The sequence below is a fragment of the Stereum hirsutum genome (assembly GCF_000264905.1).
Source record: "Stereum hirsutum FP-91666 SS1 unplaced genomic scaffold STEHIscaffold_9, whole genome shotgun sequence".
Lineage (NCBI taxonomy): Eukaryota > Fungi > Basidiomycota > Agaricomycetes > Russulales > Stereaceae > Stereum > Stereum hirsutum.
Genome location: NW_006763139.1, coordinates 526,499 through 548,987, shown reverse-complemented (window position 1 = coordinate 548,987; position 22,489 = coordinate 526,499). Strand labels below are relative to the sequence as shown.

The window sequence follows — 22,489 nt, the reverse complement described above, 5'->3', positions numbered from 1 at the left end:
AAAAGAGACTATATTAACCGCAGCAGATAACGCAAATATACAAGCACAAGTATCGTACAGATTTCTTCCCGTGTTTACAGCTGCGAGTACGTCGTTACTTTCACCAGAGCTATATTCTCGCCTACGTGTCGACGTAACAACACCTATCCCACGTCAACACCTCTCCTTTCTCGGTCACCCCCTGCACGTAGTACCTCAATTTCCCGGAACCGGCCGGGATTACACCACCCATCACACCTCCATCGACCCAAAACCTTCCCCTCCTCCCATCGAAACCCGTCGTGCCCACAAAGTTCGCATTCTCAGGCCCCTTCACTTTCCCCTCCGAATCATGTACCTGGACATATATGTTGAAGTAGAGAAAAGAAGGGAACCAGTGTTCTGAAACGTCGAGGTGCCATATGGGATTGGGATCGTCGACGGAAGGGATGGTTGTAGAGAGGGGTAAAGGCAGAAATGTAGCGGAAATTTCCCAGGTGAGGATACCCATTGGGGTCATGGTGGCGGTGGCGTTGATAGGAGGAGCAGGTGGTGCTGTGGATCTTTGGAAGTCCGCCCATAGGATGCGAGGAATCGATGTTAGAGTGGGTGGTGGCGGCGGCGAAGGATGTACGACCAGTTGGCCAATAAGGAAGCAGAGATGGAGACCCTCGGAAGGATCTTCCGCCGCGAAACCAACGATAAGGCCGATATGCGCTGCGTTCGAGGTAGGTGTGAAGCTGAGAGATAACTTCGTCCACCCATTCGCGAGCTCCTCCGACACGGACACCGGTAGTTCTTCGGTTGTTGAGGCATCGGCCCGAGGAAACTTGAGCGATAGGCCTACATCGATGTTCTCGCTCTCTGACTTGAAGATAATAGAGGCATCGTAGGATCTCCCTGCTGTAAGGGCGAACGATTGAACGGGGAGCCACATCGACCGGAAGAAGGCATCATCAGCCTCGGAACCCTGCACGTCGAACGCCACCCTCAAGCTATTCCCTCCCTGCCACGCATCTCCAAACTCGAAGCTGCACCGCCCTTGTGGCAACGCCTCCTCCCGCCCTACATCCTCCCACTTCACCCGAGGTGTAGGCCAGAGCAAGTCTCCAAGAGACCCCTGTTTCGACACATCCGTCCACCCGGCCAACTTCTCCTTCCCCTGGAGCTCCGTCATCCACACCTTGGACCCGTTCACCCACCATCCCCGCCCAACACCAGGAGAGAACGAAGTGAAGAACGGTAACTCCGCAGGATCGGGCGGTGATTTCGGTTCGAAGAACTCAGTCAGTGGTCGAAAAGGTCCATGTGGACATACAGGCTCCCCTTCTCTCCTGACAGGGGCGTCCGGAACTTCGACATTCTCATTCGTGTCCTCGGAACCTAACCACAACTTGCGCTCGAAAGACCACCACTGATCCCAATCCCAGCCGGGCTTGTCTTGCTCGCTTTCCCAAGTCCAGGCCTGGCCGAAGAGAGCGACGCTCATGCTGCCACGGGCGTCGATGGCAGGGTCAGACTCGACTTCGGTCGGAGAAGGTTTGGGGTTGATGTGCTCGAGGGCTCTGTAGCAGCCGAGGCCGCCCCCGCCATGAGAGCCACGGCCCCAAACGTCAATGCCGGTGTAGACGTCTTGAAGGGTTTTGGGGGAGAGATGTTGGGTAGCTGATGGCAGGCTGTCGAAGAATTTCGTGGTAACGGAAGGGAAATGGGCAGGCCACTGTTGGGCAGGCGGTCGTCAGTAAGAGCAAGGCGAGACGATAAGGCAGGAAAGCTTGCGGTATAATTCGTGAAGAATCCGGTGGATGGGAGGAAGAACGGGAGGTTGTAGTTATTCAGTCGGTCTTGCCAACGCAACTGTCCGGTGAAGACGACGCTGTCATACCTACGAGGACGAATCACTAATGAGATCAAGAACCTGTCGTGTAATAAGCGACCACACTGACCAAATAGCCTCCGCGTGTGGACCCACTTTCTTCTTCAACTCCCTGTTTAGCAGCGCAATCCAAGCTGCTAAAGAACGAGTGTGCCCAACACCACCACCAGCACGTAGCGGATACTCAAAATTGAGTAGATACCCATCGAACCCGCGCTGGTATGCGAGATCAGCGAGAATGCGGGCATAGTGTGGTGAGACGGGAACGGTGCCATCTTGGGAAGGCGCAGCGGGGCCTGTCTGGGATCGAGGAAGACGACCAAAGAGTAGTCGAAGGCAGTCGCTTTCACTAGATTCGTGTTCAAATATTCTATACGAGATACCAGAAGATAAGTATGATTAGAAAGACGCAAAAAAAATCCAAAGCAGGCTACGACGGGACCTGTCATTGTACGAATGGTTCTTCAGAGAAGACAGACGAGCCCTTCGAATCCATCGAGAGCGCTATGGACGTCTCAGCTTCACAGTCAATGATAATCGAAGATATTGTTCATTAGATTGAACATGCTGCTACTTTGCACAGTTGCGAGTGCACTTCTGCACACTTTCAAGTCTCTGTGGATGCAGGAGGAGATAAGAAATACTAACAAAGTCCCGAGCATTTTCACGCCTTGACGATGTGCAGCCGTCGTCCATCCCGATGGAGGGATTGTCACTCTGTGGTGAGAAAAACTACTCAGGGGGTTAGCCTCAAATTGATTGGACGTCTTTGGTCCCAATCGGGGCACAAGGGGCTTACTATACAAATACGTCGCACCAGGGCCAGAAGTTGAAAGTGTAGGTAAACGACGTTGGACTTTCATTGTAGCCACCCTAACACCCAGAAGTTAATACCGAGGTCAAAGATTTTGTGGTAGTGAGAGCAACAGAATTACCCTGTAATCATGGCAGACCTTTACAACAAGATCAGATGTATGTACTTGGCACAAATTGACACAAGTTCACACCAGTAGTCTCCCGTTCCGTTCTTTGTCGTCGCCACCATCCCGCCCTCGCCGAGGGTAGTACTTTGGGATACTACCAAGTTTATTGGAGGGGGTATCCGTCCACTTGTCTAGATCCAAAAGTGAGTCAAAGAAGGGCAACTCATCTCCAGTGTGCGAAGATATGTCCACGCCGACAATGGGCATCGTTGTTCGACGGTGATGTGGCACCGTTTCAAGTTTAGGGCGTGACTTTCGCCAGACATCGGATGAAGCGGAGCTTGTAAATTCGGAGCCCGGCTGCTTTTTAATCGTGGACACGCGTCACAATGGTCCCAACTCTCTTGTTCCCGTACCCTCATCGTCGTGTCAACAAATTTTTTGTCTTCACATTACCTTTTCCCTGTCGACACTGTCGTCAATATCTCAAGTATCAAGACCACAAAACCCCCCGGAGAAGATCAACCGACGCAAGAACGCCACAACTCAGTCTCATAGTGACTTTTTGTAACATGTCTAGCACCGACGCGAACGCGTCCCAGCAAGACTCTTCTGGGCCAGTAAAGACTGAAGAGAACGAAGGACCAGCCTCTCAAGTTGTCTCAGAAAGTGCGCTAACATCCGCTGTGCCACCGTCACAGTGGGATCTTCTACGTGCGCAACTTCGTGAGAAACCTCACAATCCGGAGGGATGGAACCGGCTTGTCGCGCTTGCGGAAGAATCAGGGGACATCGAGAAAGTGAAGGATTCATACGAGGCGCTGTTGGAGATGTATCCGAATACTGTGAGTCGTGATATTGAACACAGATTCATCGCCCCAAAGAAAAATATGTGGTCCTTGGAAATACCCGAAAGGGCCTTCAATGTTCCTCCGTACAGCTCGTCGACCATTAAAGCCATCTTACTGTCTTGAGCTTTTCGCTGATTATTCTGGTAGTCTGCAGCCCAAGTCGCCTACCTTACTGTCTTCCTTAACCTCAATTCATTTGTGCACGCGGAGAGCCTTTTTAAAAGGTTCCTCCGAACCTCACCATCCGTGGATCTTTTCAAGTTCTACCTCACCTATGTAAGGTCTGTGAAGCACATTTTTGTATAATCTAACACTCGGTCTCATCTCCCAGAAAAGGCGAACCAATCCAGGGACGAACGCTCAGACGCGAGACATTGTACGCAAGGCCTATGAGTTTGCTCTCAACTACGTTGGTCAGGACAAGGACAGCGGCGAAATATGGACGGACTATATCGAATTCCTCAGGTCGGGTGAGGTATGTTACACTTCCTCCTACTCCACTCCGCAATCCTGGCCACTTCACATCCCCATTCCCCTACATCCTCCTTTTTCTACCACTCCATCACACCCAACCTCCATGTCGTCGTACTATACACCCGAATCAAACTTTTTTTTTTCCTGTGTGACCATCCCGAGCGTGAGCGTGATCGTGTGTGATGTCCGATTTGTGTGATCGACCACCGACCCGTGTGCGCCTCTGGACCTGTCCACTCTTGGCCGTCATAAGACACGCTGCTCATTATACCAATCAACCGCTTGGATTAATACTGCTTACTGAAATTATGTGTCTTTTCGCAGACAAATTCGACCTGGGAAGAACAGCAGAAGATGGATGCTCTCCGGAAGGTCTACCATCGCGCCGTGCAAATTCCACTCGAGAACGTCGAAAGTCTATGGTCGCAACTCGAAGCGTTCGAGAACAGCCTGAACAAGATCACCGTATGTTCCATCTCATCCGTACAAGCGCTGCTTTGAGTCCAACCTTATCATCGATATTTTTTGCCTGCCTCTTAGGCTAAGAAATTCATGAATGACCTCTCACCCTCTTACATGCAAGCCCGCACCGTCCTCCGCAACCTCCAACGTCAAGTTGGCATGCTCTTCCCCCCGCCGCCCGCCTCTGCCTCCGGCCGTCCTTCCATTTACCTCCCTCCCCTCCCGAGCTTCAATCCGGCGGAACGAGCTCTGGTGGGCGCGTGGAAGACCTATCTGCGCTGGGAGGAGAGTAATCCGTTGGAGATTGAGGATAAGGATAAGATGGTGTTGATTAGTCGGGTACAGAGCGTATATCGCAAAGCCATGATACGGATGCGATTCTTCAGCGAGATTTGGTACGTGAGATTCATATGAAAGTGAGCGAGTGGCGAGTGGCGGATATACTTATCGCTCTGATTGATCGTACAGGTACATGGCGTATATCTGGACCCATAGTGTTGGTAAGACCGAAGAGGCTCTCAACCTATTGCGCAACGGCATCGAGGCTATCCCCAGCAGGTAAGCCATCATTCACCTATCTTCCAATATCTGGACAACGACTTATCAGCGACTCGTCCTAAGCTTCCTCCTTAACTTTGCCTATGCCGAGATCCTCGAGATCAACGGTAATTATCCTGAAGTCCACCGCACATTTGACAAGTTCCTCGACGTCCTCCGCCCAGACCTGGAATCTCTTGAAGCTCAAGCCAAAGAAGAGAAAGAGGCTGCCGCCAATGGCACCGCTTCCGGAACGGGCGACGTAGAAATGACCATTTCGTCGGATCTGGCGACCGTGACTCCTCAGAGCGAGGAGAAGAAGCGGAACAAACCACCTCCACCACTACCAAAGGCGAAAGAGCTGGAAGAGCGAAGGAAAGAGTTCGGTCTGGTTTATACGATGTTTATGAGGTTTGCGAGGAGAGCTGAGGGATTGAAGAGCTCGAGGGCGGTGTTTGCGAAGGCGAGGAAGGAGAAGCTGATCCCATGGGAGGTTTATGAGTCTTCCGGTACGTTCAAGGGTTTCTTCAACCTTGTGGCTGTATATCGTGCGAAGACAACCTGACATGTATTTTTTGTACAGCTTTGATGGAATACCATTGCAACAAAGAGTCGGGAGTTGCTGCCCGTATCTTTGAGAAAGGTCTTGAGACGTTCGGCGATCAGCCGGAGTTCGTCTCACATTATTTGATGTTCCTTCTCTCCATAAACGATGACAACAGTTCGTCCTCACATCGCCTCCTCCGTGACTGTTCTTGCTAAACCGGCCCTCATCAGATGCTCGGGCCTTGTTCGAACGTGTTATCGGTACCTTCCCGCCTGATCAAGCCAGGCCGTTATGGGAGCGTTGGGCCCGTCATGAGTATCAGTACGGTGACCTCACAGCCGCACAAAAGCTCGAGAAGCGAATGGCTGAAGTGTATCCTACTGGTTTGTCGCCTCAACATCAACATACCTCGTTCAATAGTACCAGCAGACTGATGATACGTTTTGACCCAGACCCACCCATTAAGCGTTTCGCGCAGCGCCACACCGCCCACAACACTGATGCTATTGCCGCACGCGATCTCGGCCTCGCCATTGTTCGACAATCATCATCCGGCCACCAAATGTCGACCAATGCTCTCGTTCGCAATGACACGGCTCAATCGATCATGCCTTCGAACTCTCAAGAGTCGAATAACAACGGCGCTCCACGTAACTCTCAGCCTGGGCCACAGCACGGTGGTGGTGGGGGTGGTGGAGCGGCATACAAGAGGCCTGCTTCGCCAGACTACAAGAGGGGAAGAGATGTGGACGCAGCTGGGCATGGTAAGAGGGCGCGATCACCTTCAGCAAGGGATAGGGATCGTTGGGGCGATGGACATACGGGAAGGAGGAGGTATGCGAGTCCTTCCTGGGACAGGGATAGGGAGAGGGATGTAGGGCCGCCTGGAGGTGCGGCGAGGAGGCCCATTGTGAGGGATGCTCCGATGGTGCCGGAGGAAGAGAAGCCAGTGGTTTTACCTGGGGTGCTTTCGTGGTTTATTGGATCGTTGCCACCTGCGAATAAGTTTGACGGTCAGTATTCAGAACATTTTCGTTACGTGGCTCTAGATGCTTATTCGGAGGTTTCATTGATATAGGACCTGTGTTCCGTACGGATGATCTACTTCAAGTCTTCAAGAATGCCGTGATTCCGAATGCGGGTGGTCGTTCGCGTTCCCCACCTCCTCCTCCTAGGGCTGGTAAGTCAACCTCAGGAGATACTGGATCAATCTATTGGCTGATCGTAGACTTCCTCTAGTTGGTGGAAGGCCTCCGCCCGATTATGGCCCGTATCAAGGCCCTGGCGGTGGGACCCAGAACCGAAGACGATACTAGTGCCCAAGCTCTGAGCCTCAAACAGTGCCACCTAATGTTCAGCCGTCAAGTTCAAGGATGGTAGCAAGATCATTGAATCCCATCCCGTCAAGCTGAAGTCCTTTCAAACGTCAAACGCGTGCCATCAACCCTCTTTGTCTTCGTCATTTCAAACTTCAAGCGTAATATAAAGCACGCAACGCGATCAAGTTTTCTCAAGTTCGTTCTCTAAACTGAAACTCTCAAGGCGCTGAAGACCAAGAGATATTCAAAAATCATCAAAATATCAAGACTTTCAAATCTCGCTCGAATCGTACTCGAAATCGGCCCTTTCTTGATCCCTCTCATGTTTCTCTTCATGTCATGTATTCCTGGCCTTCTACCCATTGGTACCCTCGTCTGCATAGTTACCTTTTCCTGTCTAAACTTCTTGTGGTATAAAGTACCGATCGGTTTCCTGTTAGCTGACTTGTGGACGATGGCAACTGAGTGGCGGCAAGTAAATGCATTAGCTAGCTAGTAGTGATGTATGTAGGTCTTGCGCGACTATGACTGGTTCGATGGTAGCAGTCTCAGAGCCGTACACGTAGCTATAGATACCGTGTAGTCCGTGTCATAGCCGTGGTCGAGTTTGTAACTAGCGTATGAGATATGGTTGGGACGAACGTCGGAGTCGGTTATATTACAGGTAGTGAATGCAATAAAGGTTAATGAGAGAGGGAACATGACTGTGTGTGTGGACCAAAAGAACATATAAACTGAGAGAGAAGAGGCGCGGCAATGGACGCCATGACGGTCAGGAAAGAGAAGATGAAAATGAAAGCCAGATCTAGAAGAACCGTGGTCGCGGAGACGGGGCATTCAATCTGCCCATCCTCGACTGACGACGCTTCGCCTTCTCACCGAGCATATGGATGATAGTTATGTTGACCTCTCCCCGTCCTCTGCGGCCCAGCACCACCCGTCGCCGCTCTCGGACCCCTGGGCACATTAGGACCAATCCCTCCGTGTCCACTAGGCCCAGTAGGAGTGTGATGGTGCCCAATCCCTCCAGCACCGCCTGCAGCCATCATCCCGCCACCCCTTCCCATTCTCGGGTCACCATGCATCCCTGGGCCACCACCGCCCATACCTCGTCCCATCCCACCTCCCATTCCATGGCCACCCATTCCGGGACCTCCCATCCCACCACTACCTCCCATCCCGCCCATACCACCCATGCCAGGACCACCCATCATAGGGCCCATCCCTCCACCCATACCTCCCATCATACCCATTCCACCACCCATCATACCCATCCCTCCACTCATACTTGCGATCCTACTATACAACGCAGCTAAAGCCGCAGGATCGAACGGTGTTTGGCCTCCTCCTCCAGCTCCTGTCGCTCCTGTAGGTGCACCACCACCAACGGCTGCTAGGTTGAACGGAGGACCACCCATTCCACCACGACCCATGGGGCCGCCGCGAGGTCCTGCGTTGAAGTTATTGTTCCCGCCGCCACCGTAGGGAGCTCCGGACATTTCATTGTAGCCTCCACCGCCCGTTTGGGACGTGGGGTTCGGAGGGCCCCCTTCGGCGAAGGTATCTCGTTGGGCGCGTGGTTGGGCGAGTTTCACGTCAATCTATAGTGTACAAAACAAATCAAGGTTAGCTTTTTCCGGTGTGGCCTGGTGGCGGGTGGGAGGGAGGAATAACCCAGGCGATAAAATACGCACCAACTTCCCGTCGATCTCCAGAATACCAAAACCAAGGAAAGGCGTCACATCCGTGTCCTCAAAAGAAATGAAACCAAACCCTTTGCTCCGTCCGGTCTCCCTATCCAGCATCACCGTCGAATCGACGACCCGTCCGAATTGAGAGAAGAATTCTCTCATGGACTCGGAGGTCACGGAGCCCGCGAGGCCGCCTATGAAGAGTTTTGTGGCCCGTTGGTGTTCCTGCCGCGGGATAGCGCGCTTCGGGTCGATCTACATACATGGAGTGATTCGAAAGAGGGTGGACGTCGGTCAGTGTGTGGCACCGCGTGGACGAAAAAGGAAAGCAGAGTCAAGAATAGGACGCTGAAGCGCGTGGACGAAAGAGGAAGAAATGAAAAGGGGCCAACTGATAGCAAAAAAAGATAGCAGATGAATGGACGGATGAACCACGTACGATCTTTCCATCCAGAAAATGTTCCCGGCTCATGACCGCATTCACGGAGGCCGCCTCTTCGAACGTGAGGAACGCAAAGCACCTTGATCGTCCGGCCGAGTCGCGCATGATGGTGCACGCGTCGACCTTGCCGAATTGCGTGAAGTATTCTCGGAGTGCCTCTATAACGAACCGAGACGATGAAAGTGGAGGAAATAAAGAACATGAAATAGGGTCAAGAAAGGTTAGAAGTGGAGGAATATGGTGAGATGAATTTCAGCGCTACGGTTACGGTGGACAGGATTGGAATACAAGAAATGACGATGTATGTACCATCTGAAGTCTCCCAGTTTAGTCCGCCTACAAACATCTTCCTGCTCCCACCAACCCGACCCACGACACGAATGAGATATAAGTTCCGGCATCCGGCGAATATCGATTCGTGCGGCGTAAGAAGTTGACGACGGACGATTAGGTCGTGATAGATCGACAACGAACGGCGATTTCAGTTTCCCATTAGGCGCGTTGGATGATAGGGTGTCGAGATAGATTGTCCGTTCGTTAACGTTGCATGGAGTTGACGGGACGCGACACAAATGAGCATCGGGTATCGAATATGTGGAGCAAAAGCAAGAAAAAGTGCTATTAGTATGCCTAGTCTAAAACATGTAGGGGTCATAGCACAAGAGAGGAGAAAAAATAGCGAGATAGATGGGGGACGACTATACTGTGCAACATTGCAACGCGACATGAGGTAGTGCTAGCCTAGCCTAGACGGGACGTGAAACGACGGTAGAGCTAGTGAAGGTCGGGCGTAGTTCTAGTCCTAGCGGTCGACGAGCCGGAGCTGAGTATCCTACATGCTCTGCTCTGCCTCATCCGTTGTGTCCTCCCTCGCCAAATACGCTTCGCCACCGCTGGATAGACATCTTGTACGCCGATATCTCCGCGTAGAGCATGGGAAAACCTGTGATCAAATCAAAAGAATGGCAACAAGGAACAGAAACACACTGCCCAGATGTTACGGGATAGCGTGGAAGAACGGCAGCACCAGTGTGGCGATGGTGTAGCGACAGACCACCAAATATCGTCGAAGCGCAACATAAGGGCAGAGCCAAAGGGGCTCCGAACGGATAGGCCAAAGTCGAATGTCAGTCCGTGACTTGTACACAAAAACTCACCCTTCATCCTTCATTTCTGACGGCCTAATGGACCGTTGCTGAGCACCCATCTGCTGGAGATTTCCTCCGTTCGAAGTCGCAGGAAAAACCGGTTCACGAAACTCATCTCCATTCGAGTCCTCGTATGTTTGGATGTGTTGCATCGGTTGCACAATTTGAGGTTTTTCATCGTGGGTGTATGTGGCAATATGTTGGGGTGTGGAAGGCGCTGGTTGTGTGGAAGTAGATATTGGAGCGGCAGCGGGCGCGTTTGTTAACGCGACAGGCGATGCATCCTCAACTTTCGGCGTATGGCTTTTCTCTGGTGGCTCTGTGGCTTCTGTTTTGACCGATATCGGGGGCTCGCCAGTCAGTGTAGAAGGCGCAATGTCCTTCGGCTCCTCTTTTACAGGTCCTGCGGCACCAGAGACGTCTCCATCGTCATTTCCGTACAAGTCTAACCACGAGACCATGCAAAAATGTCAGCAAATAAGCAGAACATCGACAGGAGCAATACACGCACCAGCGTAGAGGTCGGCGTCGAGGTCAGACATGGTGGTCAAGAGGAAAGAGGTGAGTTGGCGCTTTCGTGCCGTCGACCCTCCATTTTCTGTTCCGGCACAGCTCTCCCACGATACCGCATTTGGGCATGACTCATAGCCTGGCGCCTTTTAGGCGTATTGCGCCGTATTTCCGGACCCGCTTCGCGCATTCGGTGGCGGCTAAGAAGAAGATCGTGTGGCCCATTCCTCCACGAAGTCAATCTTAGGCGCCTCGGCGGGTTGATGCCTTTGATCCTACCCTTTCATGAACTAAAGTTGGGCCCTGCACAGGCGTTTTTTAAATTGAGTAGGGAGCAACGATTTTCCAGCATTGTAAACTGAAAAAATATCGGTCGGTGCATCCAAAGTTTCCACAGTGGGAGACTGGGAGTGTCCAGTAGAACCTTCCGTACCATCACCTCTGGATGCTAATTGTAGCTTTATGACATCAATTGAGCCTACACGGGCTAGTGTGGGTAAAACGACATTCTCAAGCGCCTCTCGGCGTGTCTATCGCAGCCCCGCATGTATGTATAGCAATAAAACCCCGCTCCTACGCGTTACCCGTGCATCATGGGCTATCTCTGAACCCCATGAGGAACTGCATGATCTGGAATGCTGCCTGTAATAGGCACATGAAAAAAAAGTGGTTTGAAGCGTCAGATATCTTATAATTTAAAGTCCAGTCACAATGGAACTTACAACTGGTGAGAACTGCGGGATCCTGGATAGTCGAGAAGGTTTCCAGGAACAGACGTTGCATCAGTAAATCTCCACAAGAAACACGACACATGAATGAATATCGCTCGGATGGGGAACAAGAACATGGGCGTGGGCGTCACGGTGAACCGTTAGGAGCGCAGAAAGGCGCAGAATGAGCGCAACCCGAGATAATAATAAGACTCGTAAAGTCGCCATAAGAGCAAAAACGAGCGCCTTGTTGCAAGGAATGCAGTACAAATAAAAACCACATAGCATGGAAGGATCTCAGAGGAGATATCAAGAAAAATAGAGACGTACATGTGGCCACTAAGGACTACTTCGTAGTAAGTCAACCCGCGCTCCGTGTGTGTATTGCCGAGCGAGACGCCGTCGACGACGAAAGAATCGTTAGCGATGGGGGTTTGGAAACCTTGTAACCCGTTCCCTGTGAATCAAACAACGTAGCCGATCCTATCAGCGCCAAAGCGGCCTCACATGGACAGCAATGCAATGAAGAAGAGGCGCTGAGACACTCACAAGTCATGCTGCGAGAGGGAAGCCGCGAAGATGTAGTAAAAATGTTGTCAATTCACAGAGCATTATCCGAGGAGAGTAGATCGCTCACTTTTGAAGCGCAATCCTTGCTCCCTCTGCAATTAGGATGAAGTCTGCCAGCCCGTGCACAACTACACTCCGATTGCTCTTCTCAATGGCATTTGCAAGGATACCATTGACAGCGGGAGGCAAGGAAGCATCGCCGTGCGGGAAGACATTAACGTCGCCGCACTCGGACCAGCTCACGTTCGTTGGGGCGTGAATCGCTTCTTTGACATCGGTACGGTCGAAGTAGAGCGGGAGGGTCTGAGCTTGTGGGAACGAGCCTGGGAAGCCGAGGACGTCCCATAGAATAGGGAACTATGTGATTGGAAGGATAATCGAACGTTTATCAGCAGCAGGCGTCATGATAGCCTGGAGGTCGTAGTACGAGGACTCACAGTGTCGAAGATCCTGTAGATGTTGAACGCCGGATTGATGTTTACCGCCTCGTCGAAGATCATATCCCAGACGTCACAACCACGGTTTGCTTCCGTAGACGTTCCAGGGAGGGGAAGAGGCCCGCTCGGAGGGAAAGTGACGAATTTGTCGACATATCCGGTGTAGTTGCAGCTTGCGGCTGTGGCATCCAGTTGTGACATGAAACTTTGACTAAGTTCCGCACACCATAAAAAAACTCAGCAAGCGAGTAAAGTGAGTAAAGGCAGCCACGTACCTGAAAGCAAAAACATGCTCATATTTGTGCACGAAGTCCACGGCAGGGATTTGTGTCTGGACCACGTCCCACCCTATGACGGCTAGTGAACAGTCGTAGCATTAGAGCTGTCCGTTCCAAAAGCGAAATAAATTTGTGTTCCTCACGATCAGAGATCCAGAAACCCTGTAAGTTCAGGTCTAGCATCCCTTCATTCTCGTAGATGAAGTTCGCGATATCTGGTCAAAGCCATCAGCGCCACCGCCACACACAAACGCTAGAGTTCCACTGAAGTATTCGACATCGTGACACTCACAAGGAACGTACATCCCCGCATACTAGGCGCAAAGTCAATCAAAGTCCGGACGTCAACTAGATGCGGAGGATAGAAAATGGAAACAAACGCACGCTTTCACCAGAAAGGTAAAAGTTCTTCCCTTTCAGCTCGCTGAACACCTCTAGGAACTGTTGGAAGAACCCGACAAGTTGTTCCGCGACGTCATTCTCATCCTATTGTATAGCATGATACACGACATCAGCATAAATTAGGTGACGAGGTGAGATGCAGCGAGACGCACTCGAGCGGTTGGAGTTCCCTGACTAAAACCGGTTCCCACGGGTTGCTCGACGAATAGAATGCTTGAAAGGTTCGTCCAGCTTCGGTCGTTGACGGTAGGTTTGGCTTGGCCCCAGGATTGAGTGAATGGCTGGACACGGCATCAGCATCGAGAAATATATTTCTCCAAGGAAGGAGGCTCGAAAACGTACCCCGTTCTCTTGGAAAGATCCTTCGAGAGACGAACATCCAGGACCTCCGTTGGTCCTATTCGGCTGATATCAGCAAGGACAAAAGACTCCGTAGTCCGAGGAAAAGGGTCAACGCACCAGAAGATTAAGTCGTCCAGACTTCCTTCAGGACCTGGAGGGAAGAACCAAAAGAACAACTGCGTCGAGCACAGCCGCTGCTGTCAGCGCAAGCCCTATTATTATCGCAGGACCAACTTAAAACACCCATACCTGTCTAGTTTCGTCCGTGGCATTACTGATTGGCAACAGGCCAGCCCACGAATCTCCTACATCAAAGTCAACAAGTGGAATAGAGCTTCCGTTGACCCAGAACTCTGCGACAACGACGGTCACACGACGGCTTCCTCGTCAGTCTCGATCAACATCAAGACATAGTTGATACGGTGACGCACCTGAAGCCTTCGGATTTGCGAACGTTATGTTCTTGATGTTCGGTCCAGATGCCCTCTTCTCGAACTCGCCATCGCGCCTCAATGCCGTCGCCTGCCTCTCGAATGCTTTGGCGTGTTTCGCCCTCAGCGCAGCCGGCGACGTATCCCTCGCACTCGTGAAAGTCGTTGAGAAAGCGAATGCAGCCAAGAACAGCCCCAGTATGACATTTCGCGCCATGGTGTAGCCGTGACAAGACAAAAGACTGAGCGATGTGTTCACTGACGTGGTATTGGTGAGGAACCCTTTATACGGAGTTATCGTCGACGTGCTTCGCCGGCAGCGGACAATAGCACCCCGGCGAAAGCGTGCGATATTTCGGGATCACAGTGGGCTGCATCTCCCGCCCATCGAACAGGTATATCTGGAAGCATCTGTACCTGTTCGCACCATGACCATACGTGTCTCCTCGATACCCATAATTGGGAGCGAGTACCTGGGAAGGCGACGACAGACTGGGACAGAGCAAGTATATAAGGAGCAATGACCATGTGCTCGAGAGGCGGCGAGAGGATGAGGGATATGGATTTCTTTATCGCATGACGAGAGACAGAGTTGAAGGGTGCAATTGTTGGTGGGCGTTCGTAAACTCCGGGCCAGGGATGAGTGACAAGCGAATGAAGTTTCTGTGACAATTTGAAGGGAACATCTTTGTACTAGACGTGGTAAATCTAGTAGAATGTCAGCCTTGCTCATTTCCAAGTCGATCTTATACCTACATATGTCAATGAGAATGCGCGCGAAGATCGCGAGCTATTATGAGTCCCTATACATAACGAGTCGAGTTCAACTCGAGTACTTACCTTGCGAGTAGTATCCGTGAGTTGAGTTTGGCCAGATTCAGCCACGGACCTGTCATGGTGCCCCTAACCCCAAATTCACCGGCTCAGAATCGACACGGCGGCCTACAGATATGTTTCTAACTCTGTCGTACGGGGAGAATAAACCAGCGAAGGATAATTGTAGGAAACGGAAAGCATACCCCAAACTCCCACAGCAACATACACGAGTGATAAATGCATACTAGGGTTTTCCTCCTTAGAGTCCCAGTGGCACCCAACCACTACTCTTCTTCAGGTGTACATTGCGCATCCTCGCCGTCACCATCGCTGTCCACAAGTTACACGACCACCCCCGTCCTCATATACATTGCAGTCGACGCGGCGCTTGTAAAGGTGATATTATTCTCCTATTCCGCATCCGCGTCTACCAAATCGACTGGAGCTTTCTTTCCCGTTTCCCTGAGTCTCCGCCTCCGCCTCCACAATCTCAGCCTCTCGGACCTCTCTCCTTGCCCTCGTCCATATATCTTCCCTTTCTTCCCTTTCATAAGTAGGCCGCATCAACTCATCCTCGAGTTTGAAGGGATCAACACTCGCCCAATATATCACTTCTTTCCTCATCTCCACCCCATCTGGTCCCTCAACGCTCTTGAGGATTTGTTCTCGGAGCTCCTTGATGGTTTCGATCCTTCCAGGGTTCGTCGCTCTATCCAGTCCATCCACACCGAAGGTAGTACAAACGAGCATCTCCAGCAATTTGACCTCTTCCACCACCACCCTCGCGCAAGTCTTCGGAACGGGCAACGGAACCGCAAGGTGTGTAAGAGCTTTCATCTCCCTGAAGAGAGAGCCGGAGACGGAGCCAGAGCCGTGGATAGTACCCTTTAGGAAGGATGAGAAAATGTTGATACGTAGGATTTGTAGATGAGTTATATGGCGAAAAATAGGAGAGGATGGCGTGTTCGGACTTGGTGATGATATGGGGGCGGCGAGGAGTGTGGCGGAAAAACGATATAGCATGAGCAAATCAAGGACAAAAGTCGGTTGTGAGCCCCCACCAAGGACAGTCACGTGCAGGTCTGATGTAGATCGTGATAGAGAATGTCCAGACGGGCTGGGAGGTGTTATGAAAGGGATATAAGAGAGGGAGGGTAAGAGTTTGCTTGGGAGGGCGATATCCCGCAAGTCGTTGCACTGAGACAAGAATGAGGCATCGACACCTGTGCTGGCATCGGAGGCAGCGATGGCGGTAGAGATGCAGAGCCTTCGGATGAAGGATAACGGGGAGCTGGCCTTGGGCCTTGCTCCCTCGTTATCGGACGTTTCTACGTCTGAAGATTTTGTCAAGTGTTTGTAGCGCGACGCCACAAGCTGTATCGCGTCGGCCTGAGCAGGAGTCACGATCGTCACGTCCTCCCACAGAATAGGCAGAACCAAGTGTCTGGTCCAGGAAGCGATGAGTGTCGCATCGAGACAGGACGATTTCGAAGATGAGGCGTATATAGTCAGGATCTGTTGAACAAGCTCATTCGGAAGAACTGGGAAAGGTGCTGTCGGGTCGAGGACCATGCTTGGTATCAGTTGAGTGCGCGTAACTCAGTAAGTAGAGGGAATCTGCAAGCAAAACATGAGAGAAAGACACAGGTGTTCGACGACTACATAGAAGGAAAACTGATCGAGCGATGCCGCGACGCCACTGGGGAAGATACCGTGTGGCGGCGAAGAAAAAGTTCATTCTTTCATCATCTGCTTGGGTTGAGCGTTGAACGTTGAAAGCCTGCCAAAGAAAGGTTCAGAGTAGGATGCACTCGTATGAGTATGTATCACATTTTTCTTCAGCCCACGGGGAGACGAAGATAAATAATATGTGCAGGTACGAGTACAATGACGGAAATACAGAATACGGAGTACCGAAAGGAGGGCACATTCAAACAGCTAGTAGTGAATGGCGGAGGAGAATAGTACATTCCCGCAGCACCGAAAAAAAAAACAGATAAATACAACCTCAGTACTCAAAGCCTACCTCGTATGCTTCTTCACATGGCCAGCTCGGGGTATCTCTGTTCTGCTCCCAGAGTGCACGCGTCCTCGCTATCACCGTCTTCCACATCCACAACCTCCACCGTGGCTTCTTCGTTATACATCCCATCCACCCATACTCGCTTGCCCTTGCCTTTCGTATCCCCATCTACCACCGACACTCGGGCTTTCTCCTCTGCTTCCGCTGCCTCAGCCTCTTGAACCTCTCTCATCGCCCTGCTCCAAATGTCTCGTCGCCCATGCTGCGTCCAATCGGCCTCAAATAGAGCGGGTTCAAAGCTCGCCCAATATACCACCTCCCTTCTCTTCCCCATCCCGTCCGTTCTGAGAACACGTTTCCGGAGGGCTTTGACGGAGTCCACAATCCTCGGGGTCATCGCCACTCTCCAAATCGCACCATTTCTACCTATCCTACTCTCTACCGTCCTTCCGAACTCTTCTGTGCGTATCGCGCAGACAAGCACCTCCAGCTGTTTGACCTCTCGGACCACCACCTCCACCGCCCTCTTACACATATCGGAAGGCGAGAATGGGATCGTGAGGTGTGTCAGGGCTGGCATCTGACTGAGAAGAGCGCCGGATTCGGAGAGGAAGAGCGAGAGGAGGGGGTATGTGAGGAGATGTAGGTGGGTTATTGAACTTAAGATGGACGCTGGTCTGGTAGGTACGCGGTTGAGGACGTGCATAAACGTGGCTGCAGTGAAGCCAGCGGAAGGGTTCGGTGATTCAAGTCCGCCGCCGAGCAGCGTGATGCGAAAGTCTGATTGAGATGAGGCGTACGCAACCGAGGTGGGAGTAGAGAGGAGAGGGAGGGAGGAAAGGGAAGGTAGGAGTGTGCTGGGGAGGGTGATGTCGCGAAGACTGTGGCATTGAGCGAAGAAAGTGTTGTCGAACCCTGCGCCGAATTTCGAATTGGCGACGGTCGTGGATATCCATAGTCTCCGGACGAACGCTAATGGGCAGTTCTGCTTTCTCCTTTCTGATTCGTCATCGCTTGCTTCCCTTGACTTTGCTATGACTTTGCAGTGCGACGCCACATGCTGTATCACCTCCGCCTGATCAAAAGTGTCGATCTTCACGTCCTCCCATAAGATGGGCAGCACAAGTTCTCGAGCCCATGATGAGACGAGTGTTATGCTGGAGCATGCGCGCTTGGAGTATAAAGCGTTGATGGTGAGAATATGATGAACGAGCTCGTTCGGAAGAGCTGGGAAAGGAGCTGTCGAGTCGGAGGTCATGTTTGGGGTTGAACTTGGGATAGAAGTTGGGGGTGTTTGGAGGTTGGGGATGAACAGGTGGTAGATATACTTCGCAAAGGTGCGCTACTAGAGCGTACGTGGAGCGTCAGAATCAAGCTCGACTGAGTGTGGGGCATAGGGGTTTAATGTCATGCAGCATGTTCCGGGACATACCTCGGCTCCTGAGACTTATAGCTCGTGATGTCGACAAGACTTTCTACGTCGTCTCCTTCCAGACGTCGTTCGTTCGTTCAACGTTGAAGTCAAGGTCAAAGGCGCCCTCCTCCCTATAAATATATCCTCTCTGACCGTGAGATGCTGGAAGCGTTAGGTGTGAGAGCCCCTGATGGGATCACTCCCGGTCGACTGTGACGAGCGTCTCCCAAGATGTGAGACAGACCTATGATAGCGACTCGATTGCACAGCCGTTCTAAGACGTTCGTATGAGCTCCTGACCGGGGACACTTGACGATCTTGTGAGAGCTGAGATTGGACTGACCTATCAACTGACCTGGCTTATGGAGCGAAAATAGGATGCAAGTGACCTTGAACGCGCATGATTGTTCTGTAACTCGTTATGTTATGAGTGGCGACGATCTAGCTGTCCATATATATTGTGTTTATTGCATCTCTTGAAGGGTAAGAACATAAAGGCGTTCTTTGCGGAGGAGTGCAGTTGGATGATGGGATGATGGAGATCCGAGGACTCAGACTGAACCATGGCCAGCCAGAGAGCCACAGTTCCCACACTCGATCTACGCCACAACTGCAACAACTCAGAACAAACCGTGATGGTCTTGAACAACCTCGACGTCCATGATATTCACTTGTCGCCATTAGATAGCGCATCGCCCGTACAGTAATATTTCACTGGTACAGAATACTGCTTGATAACATTAGTACTCAGCCTCGGCCACTAGGTCATCACCAGATGACAGTGACCGTGAGCGGAATAGCGCTTACTGATTCAGATCCTTCCCTGCCTCTACTTCACTGGTTCTACAAGCTCGGAGAAAGTCTTCAGTGCATAAATACCTAGCCGTATTGCTGCTCGATACAAGGACGTGATTCAACTATACCGACTGGACTGACCTCAACGCCTTGATCATTTCAATCGACATGCCCGAGTTCGTGTTCACTCCCGACGCTGTCCCACCTCTGCCTGCGTTCTGTACGTACCGCACTCCTCTATCTGTATAATTTCTTTGGAATTTGGCTCACACTTAACCTGGTATTTATTAGCTCAAGCTACGATATCGCGCGGCTATGTCTACGTCTCTGGCAACATTGGCTGTACAAAGGATTTCAAGATCGTGGAAGGAGGCGTACAAGCTGAGATCGTACATATCTCCTCTCTTTCCATTGTTGTTTCAAAGCTTTGAGACCATGACTGATCACTCACACGAATCCCTCTGAATTCTCGTTCAACGGACATCAATAAACAGCGTGCCGCCCTAGAAAACATGTCCAAAGTCCTGAAAGCCGCCGGATCCGGACTCGAACATGTCGTCAAAGCGAACCTCTACATGCGAGAGATGGACAGAGATTTTGGCCCGATGAACGAGATTTACGTTGAGGTGCGTCTCCTGCTCCTACAACTTCTGACCTTCAACTATCATCACACACCGTGCTCTTCCTCCGGCATTGTTCTCGGTTGTTTGGAGCAGCTGCTCATGACTTGTGGCAGTTCTTTGCGAAAGACAAGATGCCTGCACGAAGCTGTGTAGGCGTAAAGACTCTGCCACTCGGGGCTCTAGTCGAGATCGAATGCGTCGCTGAGATACCAGGAGCGATTTAAAAGTTGGTGAACGGCCTAGCAAGTTGGCGATGATGCTGGAGTGCGAGAAGGTCGACAAAGAGCCTGGTTGTAAGGTGGCGACTCAGAGAGAACTTGCAGAAATTGTATGTTTTACCATGTCGCACTAACAGCAAGGTTTTTCTCCGGGTAGCATCTTTGGACCCATCTTCAACATGTCTCTCATAGAACGACGCAGATCTGTGATCGGGTGAATGGGTGTAGAAGGCTTGGATGAGGAAGTTCATCCGAGAAAATCCAAGGCGTAGATAAGAGGTAAAATATATACAGAGTATCCGAGAGACGAAGATGCTGCTTGAAGTTGAATATGACCCCGTAGAATGAGGTTGGGAGTAAGTAAGCCAGGATTAAATATTGAGTCTCCAGAGCAGTGATCTATTTATAGACCGGCGCCACAGAAGTCCTTCGCCACTAAAATGATCCGGTCGAACCTGACTTTCTCACCTCCTTCCATCACCATGTCGCCCAGTTCATATAGACTTGTCGACCTTGACAGCGCCCGTCTTCTTTCTCCCTTCCATAATTATCATCTTTCAGTACCAACTCTGCAGCTCGCCGTCATCTAGGCGATGCCAGGTCATTCATCTGAAGGATACGCGCTCCTCCGCGCACATAGCGACGACGATACTCCTGGTAGTAGTTACAGTCCCAATACTGCATTCTCTGAGGATGTCTACTCTATGGGCATGCCGCTCACCCCACTCACACCGCTTACCCCGAGTGGCCTCGAATTTGACGAATCCGAGAGCATGTTTCAATTTGTCTAGACGTGATCTTCCCGTCTTTATTCTAACTACACACAACTCAGGACGCTGGAAGAGACCCTCTGGCATTTCTCCGATCTCGTCGTGGACCTACTTCTCTTTCTGGCTCACCGTCTTCTGTACCCTCGCCTCCCTCCTACCCCCTTCCTTCTCCCTCTTCCCAACTTACGAGAAACCACACCTACCATCCTACATCCACTCGGAACCAACATCCCGCGCTCATCGACTCGCGCTCACCGCGTCTCTCTACCGTCCGAACATATATATCGGCCTTGAGCGGCTCAATTCGACCATTCAGCGAGCAGTTCTTCCCGAGAAGTTAGATGTTTTCCCGCATGTGTTCCAGCCTGTGAGCAAGAACCCCGAAGAAATAGGAAAGGTGTGGAGTACCGACGGGAGAGCAAGGGTCACTTTCAATGGGCTCGTATCGCCAGAAGAGTCGAAGGTCATAATCAACAAAGAGGTAAGCTTATTCTTGATCTTGCAAGGCAACTCGGACGCGGCTTACGCTTATTCGTCAAACTTTACCTAGGTCTCCATGATCGCACAAATTCGTGTAGCCGACTATAACCTCGACAATTGCACACTCGCGCTTACTCTCCCTCCCGACCCTTCTTCTAACGCCACCCTTGCCTCACGAAACCGGACATTGAACATATTACCTTCCTCGGGACACATCGCACTGGACATATGGGCTCTTGAGACCTCAGCTACCGAGCTTGATCTGACGACACTTTCTGGATGGACGAGGCCGCGGAGGATAGAGAAGCTAGGGACAATTGTAGGCGAATTTGGGGAGGAGAAAAGATTGGTTCGCTCCGATGGGAGTGAGACATTCGGTTGTGGCGGAACGGGTACATTGAGCACTTTTGAGGTAGCCTGTGCTGAAGAAGGCGATGATGAATGTGCACTTGAGTTTTGGCAGGAACAGCCGGAGACGGTGCCGAGGATGGGTGCGTACTTTATTCCGTTGCTATGTACCTCACCATCCGTCAGCGAAGTCGTTCCTGATATTTTCTTCTATTTTCGTTCCTTTCGTCCGTAGCCATCACCATTGTCCAGCTCCCTTCAATCTAAACAGTCGCGAAATATTTGTGCATCCTGCGTTTCCTGTTCTCTATGTATGTTGTACATCATGTATCATACAATGACGATACCCGTGCTCTCGCCCCTCTATACCTACCAAGGCGAACTAGTATTCCACCTCGCCTTCCACTCCACATAATTCATCCCCGTCCTCTCATAAAGCAAACTCCAATCCGCACACGTCCTCTCCACACCCTCTCCGCTCTTCATCGCCAAATCCAAGCCTTCGAATCCGTCTTCCCCACCCAAACCATCTGCCCCCAGTCCTCCCGACCTCAACTGCTCCATATCGACATCAAGCGGTTCGAGCGTCAAATCCCCCCTGCACAAGAACACCTGCCTCAGATAATTCATACAATGCTGCTGATCTCCCCACCCCTCCTCGTCCTTTTCCACCTCATCCTCACCGGAGTCCAGCCAACTCCTCATCTTGTCCAAACACTGCAACTGGTGAAACATCGCCACAGATAATAATCGCGATTGCGGACCGAGGCGGACGAACCCGTAGCCTGGAGGATAGATGGATTCCCATAGTTCGGAAGCGTCGGGACCGGAGATGGGGTAAGGAGATGTGGACGGGTGGAAGGTTGTGGCTGGATGTGAAGAGCTGGGCGAGGAAGCAGGGTAGAGAGGGGATAGCAAGGGCAGGTGTTCGGGATAGTCGTCGCCGACGTACGCTATGAGATAGAGATATAGCGTCAAGAGATACGTGATGAAGCGATTCAAAAGAAAGCGCACAGTATATACTCGTGAGGTCCATGTCCACGGGCCCAAATTCCGCCATGGGCCACATGCGA

At 51.5% G+C, this 22,489-nt stretch overlaps 9 protein-coding genes across 9 annotated transcripts; 3 read left to right on the top strand and 6 right to left on the bottom strand.

The window, feature by feature from the left end:
- Nucleotides 1-4: 4 nt before the first annotated feature.
- Nucleotides 5-3,048, bottom strand: STEHIDRAFT_80728 (uncharacterized protein; the record flags this gene model as incomplete). The annotated part of the gene is made up of 7 exons (XM_007305211.1): nt 5-1,699; nt 1,759-1,864; nt 1,926-2,225; nt 2,504-2,587; nt 2,655-2,728; nt 2,791-2,808; nt 2,863-3,048. The coding sequence occupies 7 exons, from the start codon at nt 3,043-3,045 to the stop codon at nt 122-124; spliced, it is 2,343 nt and encodes a 780-aa protein (XP_007305273.1). The 3' UTR covers nt 5-121.
- Nucleotides 3,049-3,350: 302 nt separating this feature from the next.
- STEHIDRAFT_59648 (Suf-domain-containing protein) lies at nt 3,351-6,037 on the top strand (the record flags this gene model as incomplete). The annotated part of the gene is made up of 10 exons (XM_007305161.1): nt 3,351-3,623; nt 3,777-3,910; nt 3,966-4,104; nt 4,428-4,568; nt 4,644-4,960; nt 5,034-5,123; nt 5,187-5,364; nt 5,419-5,611; nt 5,686-5,823; nt 5,880-6,037. Coding segments are annotated over 10 exons (1,761 nt in total), but the record flags the coding sequence as incomplete, so codon positions are not given.
- A 2,532-nt stretch (nt 6,038-8,569) lies between these two features.
- On the bottom strand, nt 8,570-9,453 carry STEHIDRAFT_59958 (RNA-binding domain-containing protein; the record flags this gene model as incomplete). The annotated part of the gene is made up of 3 exons (XM_007305186.1): nt 8,570-8,914; nt 9,099-9,259; nt 9,411-9,453. Coding segments are annotated over 3 exons (549 nt in total), but the record flags the coding sequence as incomplete, so codon positions are not given.
- An 801-nt stretch (nt 9,454-10,254) lies between these two features.
- STEHIDRAFT_157985 (uncharacterized protein) lies at nt 10,255-10,791 on the bottom strand (the record flags this gene model as incomplete). The annotated part of the gene is made up of 2 exons (XM_007305369.1): nt 10,255-10,694; nt 10,761-10,791. 2 exons carry the CDS (start codon nt 10,789-10,791, stop codon nt 10,255-10,257), a joined length of 471 nt encoding a protein of 156 aa, XP_007305431.1.
- A 559-nt stretch (nt 10,792-11,350) lies between these two features.
- STEHIDRAFT_169312 (alpha/beta-hydrolase) lies at nt 11,351-14,505 on the bottom strand (the record flags this gene model as incomplete). The annotated part of the gene is made up of 15 exons (XM_007305368.1): nt 13,930-14,505; nt 13,748-13,851; nt 13,616-13,674; nt 13,499-13,553; nt 13,309-13,437; nt 13,139-13,240; nt 13,047-13,068; nt 12,898-12,969; nt 12,752-12,833; nt 12,477-12,687; nt 12,107-12,396; nt 12,019-12,026; nt 11,800-11,926; nt 11,482-11,503; nt 11,351-11,401 (listed from the first exon to the last, which is right to left on the bottom strand). Exons 1-15 carry the CDS (start codon nt 14,144-14,146, stop codon nt 11,351-11,353), a joined length of 1,551 nt encoding a protein of 516 aa, XP_007305430.1. The 5' UTR covers nt 14,147-14,505.
- Nucleotides 14,506-15,147: 642 nt separating this feature from the next.
- Nucleotides 15,148-16,317, bottom strand: STEHIDRAFT_111943 (uncharacterized protein; the record flags this gene model as incomplete). The annotated part of the gene is made up of 1 exon (XM_007305367.1): nt 15,148-16,317. The coding sequence occupies one exon, from the start codon at nt 16,315-16,317 to the stop codon at nt 15,148-15,150; it is 1,170 nt and encodes a 389-aa protein (XP_007305429.1).
- Nucleotides 16,318-16,639: 322 nt separating this feature from the next.
- Nucleotides 16,640-18,062, bottom strand: STEHIDRAFT_122315 (uncharacterized protein). The gene has a single exon (XM_007305366.1). The coding sequence runs from the start codon at nt 18,024-18,026 to the stop codon at nt 16,785-16,787; it is 1,242 nt and encodes a 413-aa protein (XP_007305428.1). The 5' UTR covers nt 18,027-18,062; the 3' UTR covers nt 16,640-16,784.
- A 790-nt stretch (nt 18,063-18,852) lies between these two features.
- STEHIDRAFT_122314 (Endoribonuclease L-PSP) lies at nt 18,853-19,969 on the top strand. The gene is made up of 4 exons (XM_007305365.1): nt 18,853-19,197; nt 19,269-19,366; nt 19,472-19,603; nt 19,714-19,969. Exons 1-4 carry the CDS (start codon nt 19,146-19,148, stop codon nt 19,822-19,824), a joined length of 393 nt encoding a protein of 130 aa, XP_007305427.1. The 5' UTR covers nt 18,853-19,145; the 3' UTR covers nt 19,825-19,969.
- Nucleotides 19,970-20,411: 442 nt separating this feature from the next.
- Nucleotides 20,412-22,456, top strand: STEHIDRAFT_169309 (uncharacterized protein; the record flags this gene model as incomplete). The annotated part of the gene is made up of 4 exons (XM_007305364.1): nt 20,412-20,562; nt 20,651-21,069; nt 21,139-21,559; nt 21,652-22,456. The coding sequence occupies 4 exons, from the start codon at nt 20,412-20,414 to the stop codon at nt 21,681-21,683; spliced, it is 1,023 nt and encodes a 340-aa protein (XP_007305426.1). The 3' UTR covers nt 21,684-22,456.
- Between the last annotated feature and the right edge of the window lie 33 nt (nt 22,457-22,489).

Bases quoted from the DNA above. Each gene is read 5' to 3' on its own strand.
- STEHIDRAFT_122315 (XM_007305366.1), bottom strand. From the start codon at position 18,026: ATGACCTCCGACTCGACAGCTCCTTTCCCAGCTCTTCCGAACGAGCTC.
- STEHIDRAFT_122314 (XM_007305365.1), top strand. From the start codon at position 19,146: ATGCCCGAGTTCGTGTTCACTCCCGACGCTGTCCCACCTCTGCCTGCG. The intron at 19,367-19,471 runs GTACATATCTCC...ATCAATAAACAG, and splicing joins GAGGCGTACAAGCTGAGATC to CGTGCCGCCCTAGAAAACAT. The intron at 19,604-19,713 runs GTGCGTCTCCTG...GACTTGTGGCAG, and splicing joins TGAACGAGATTTACGTTGAG to TTCTTTGCGAAAGACAAGAT.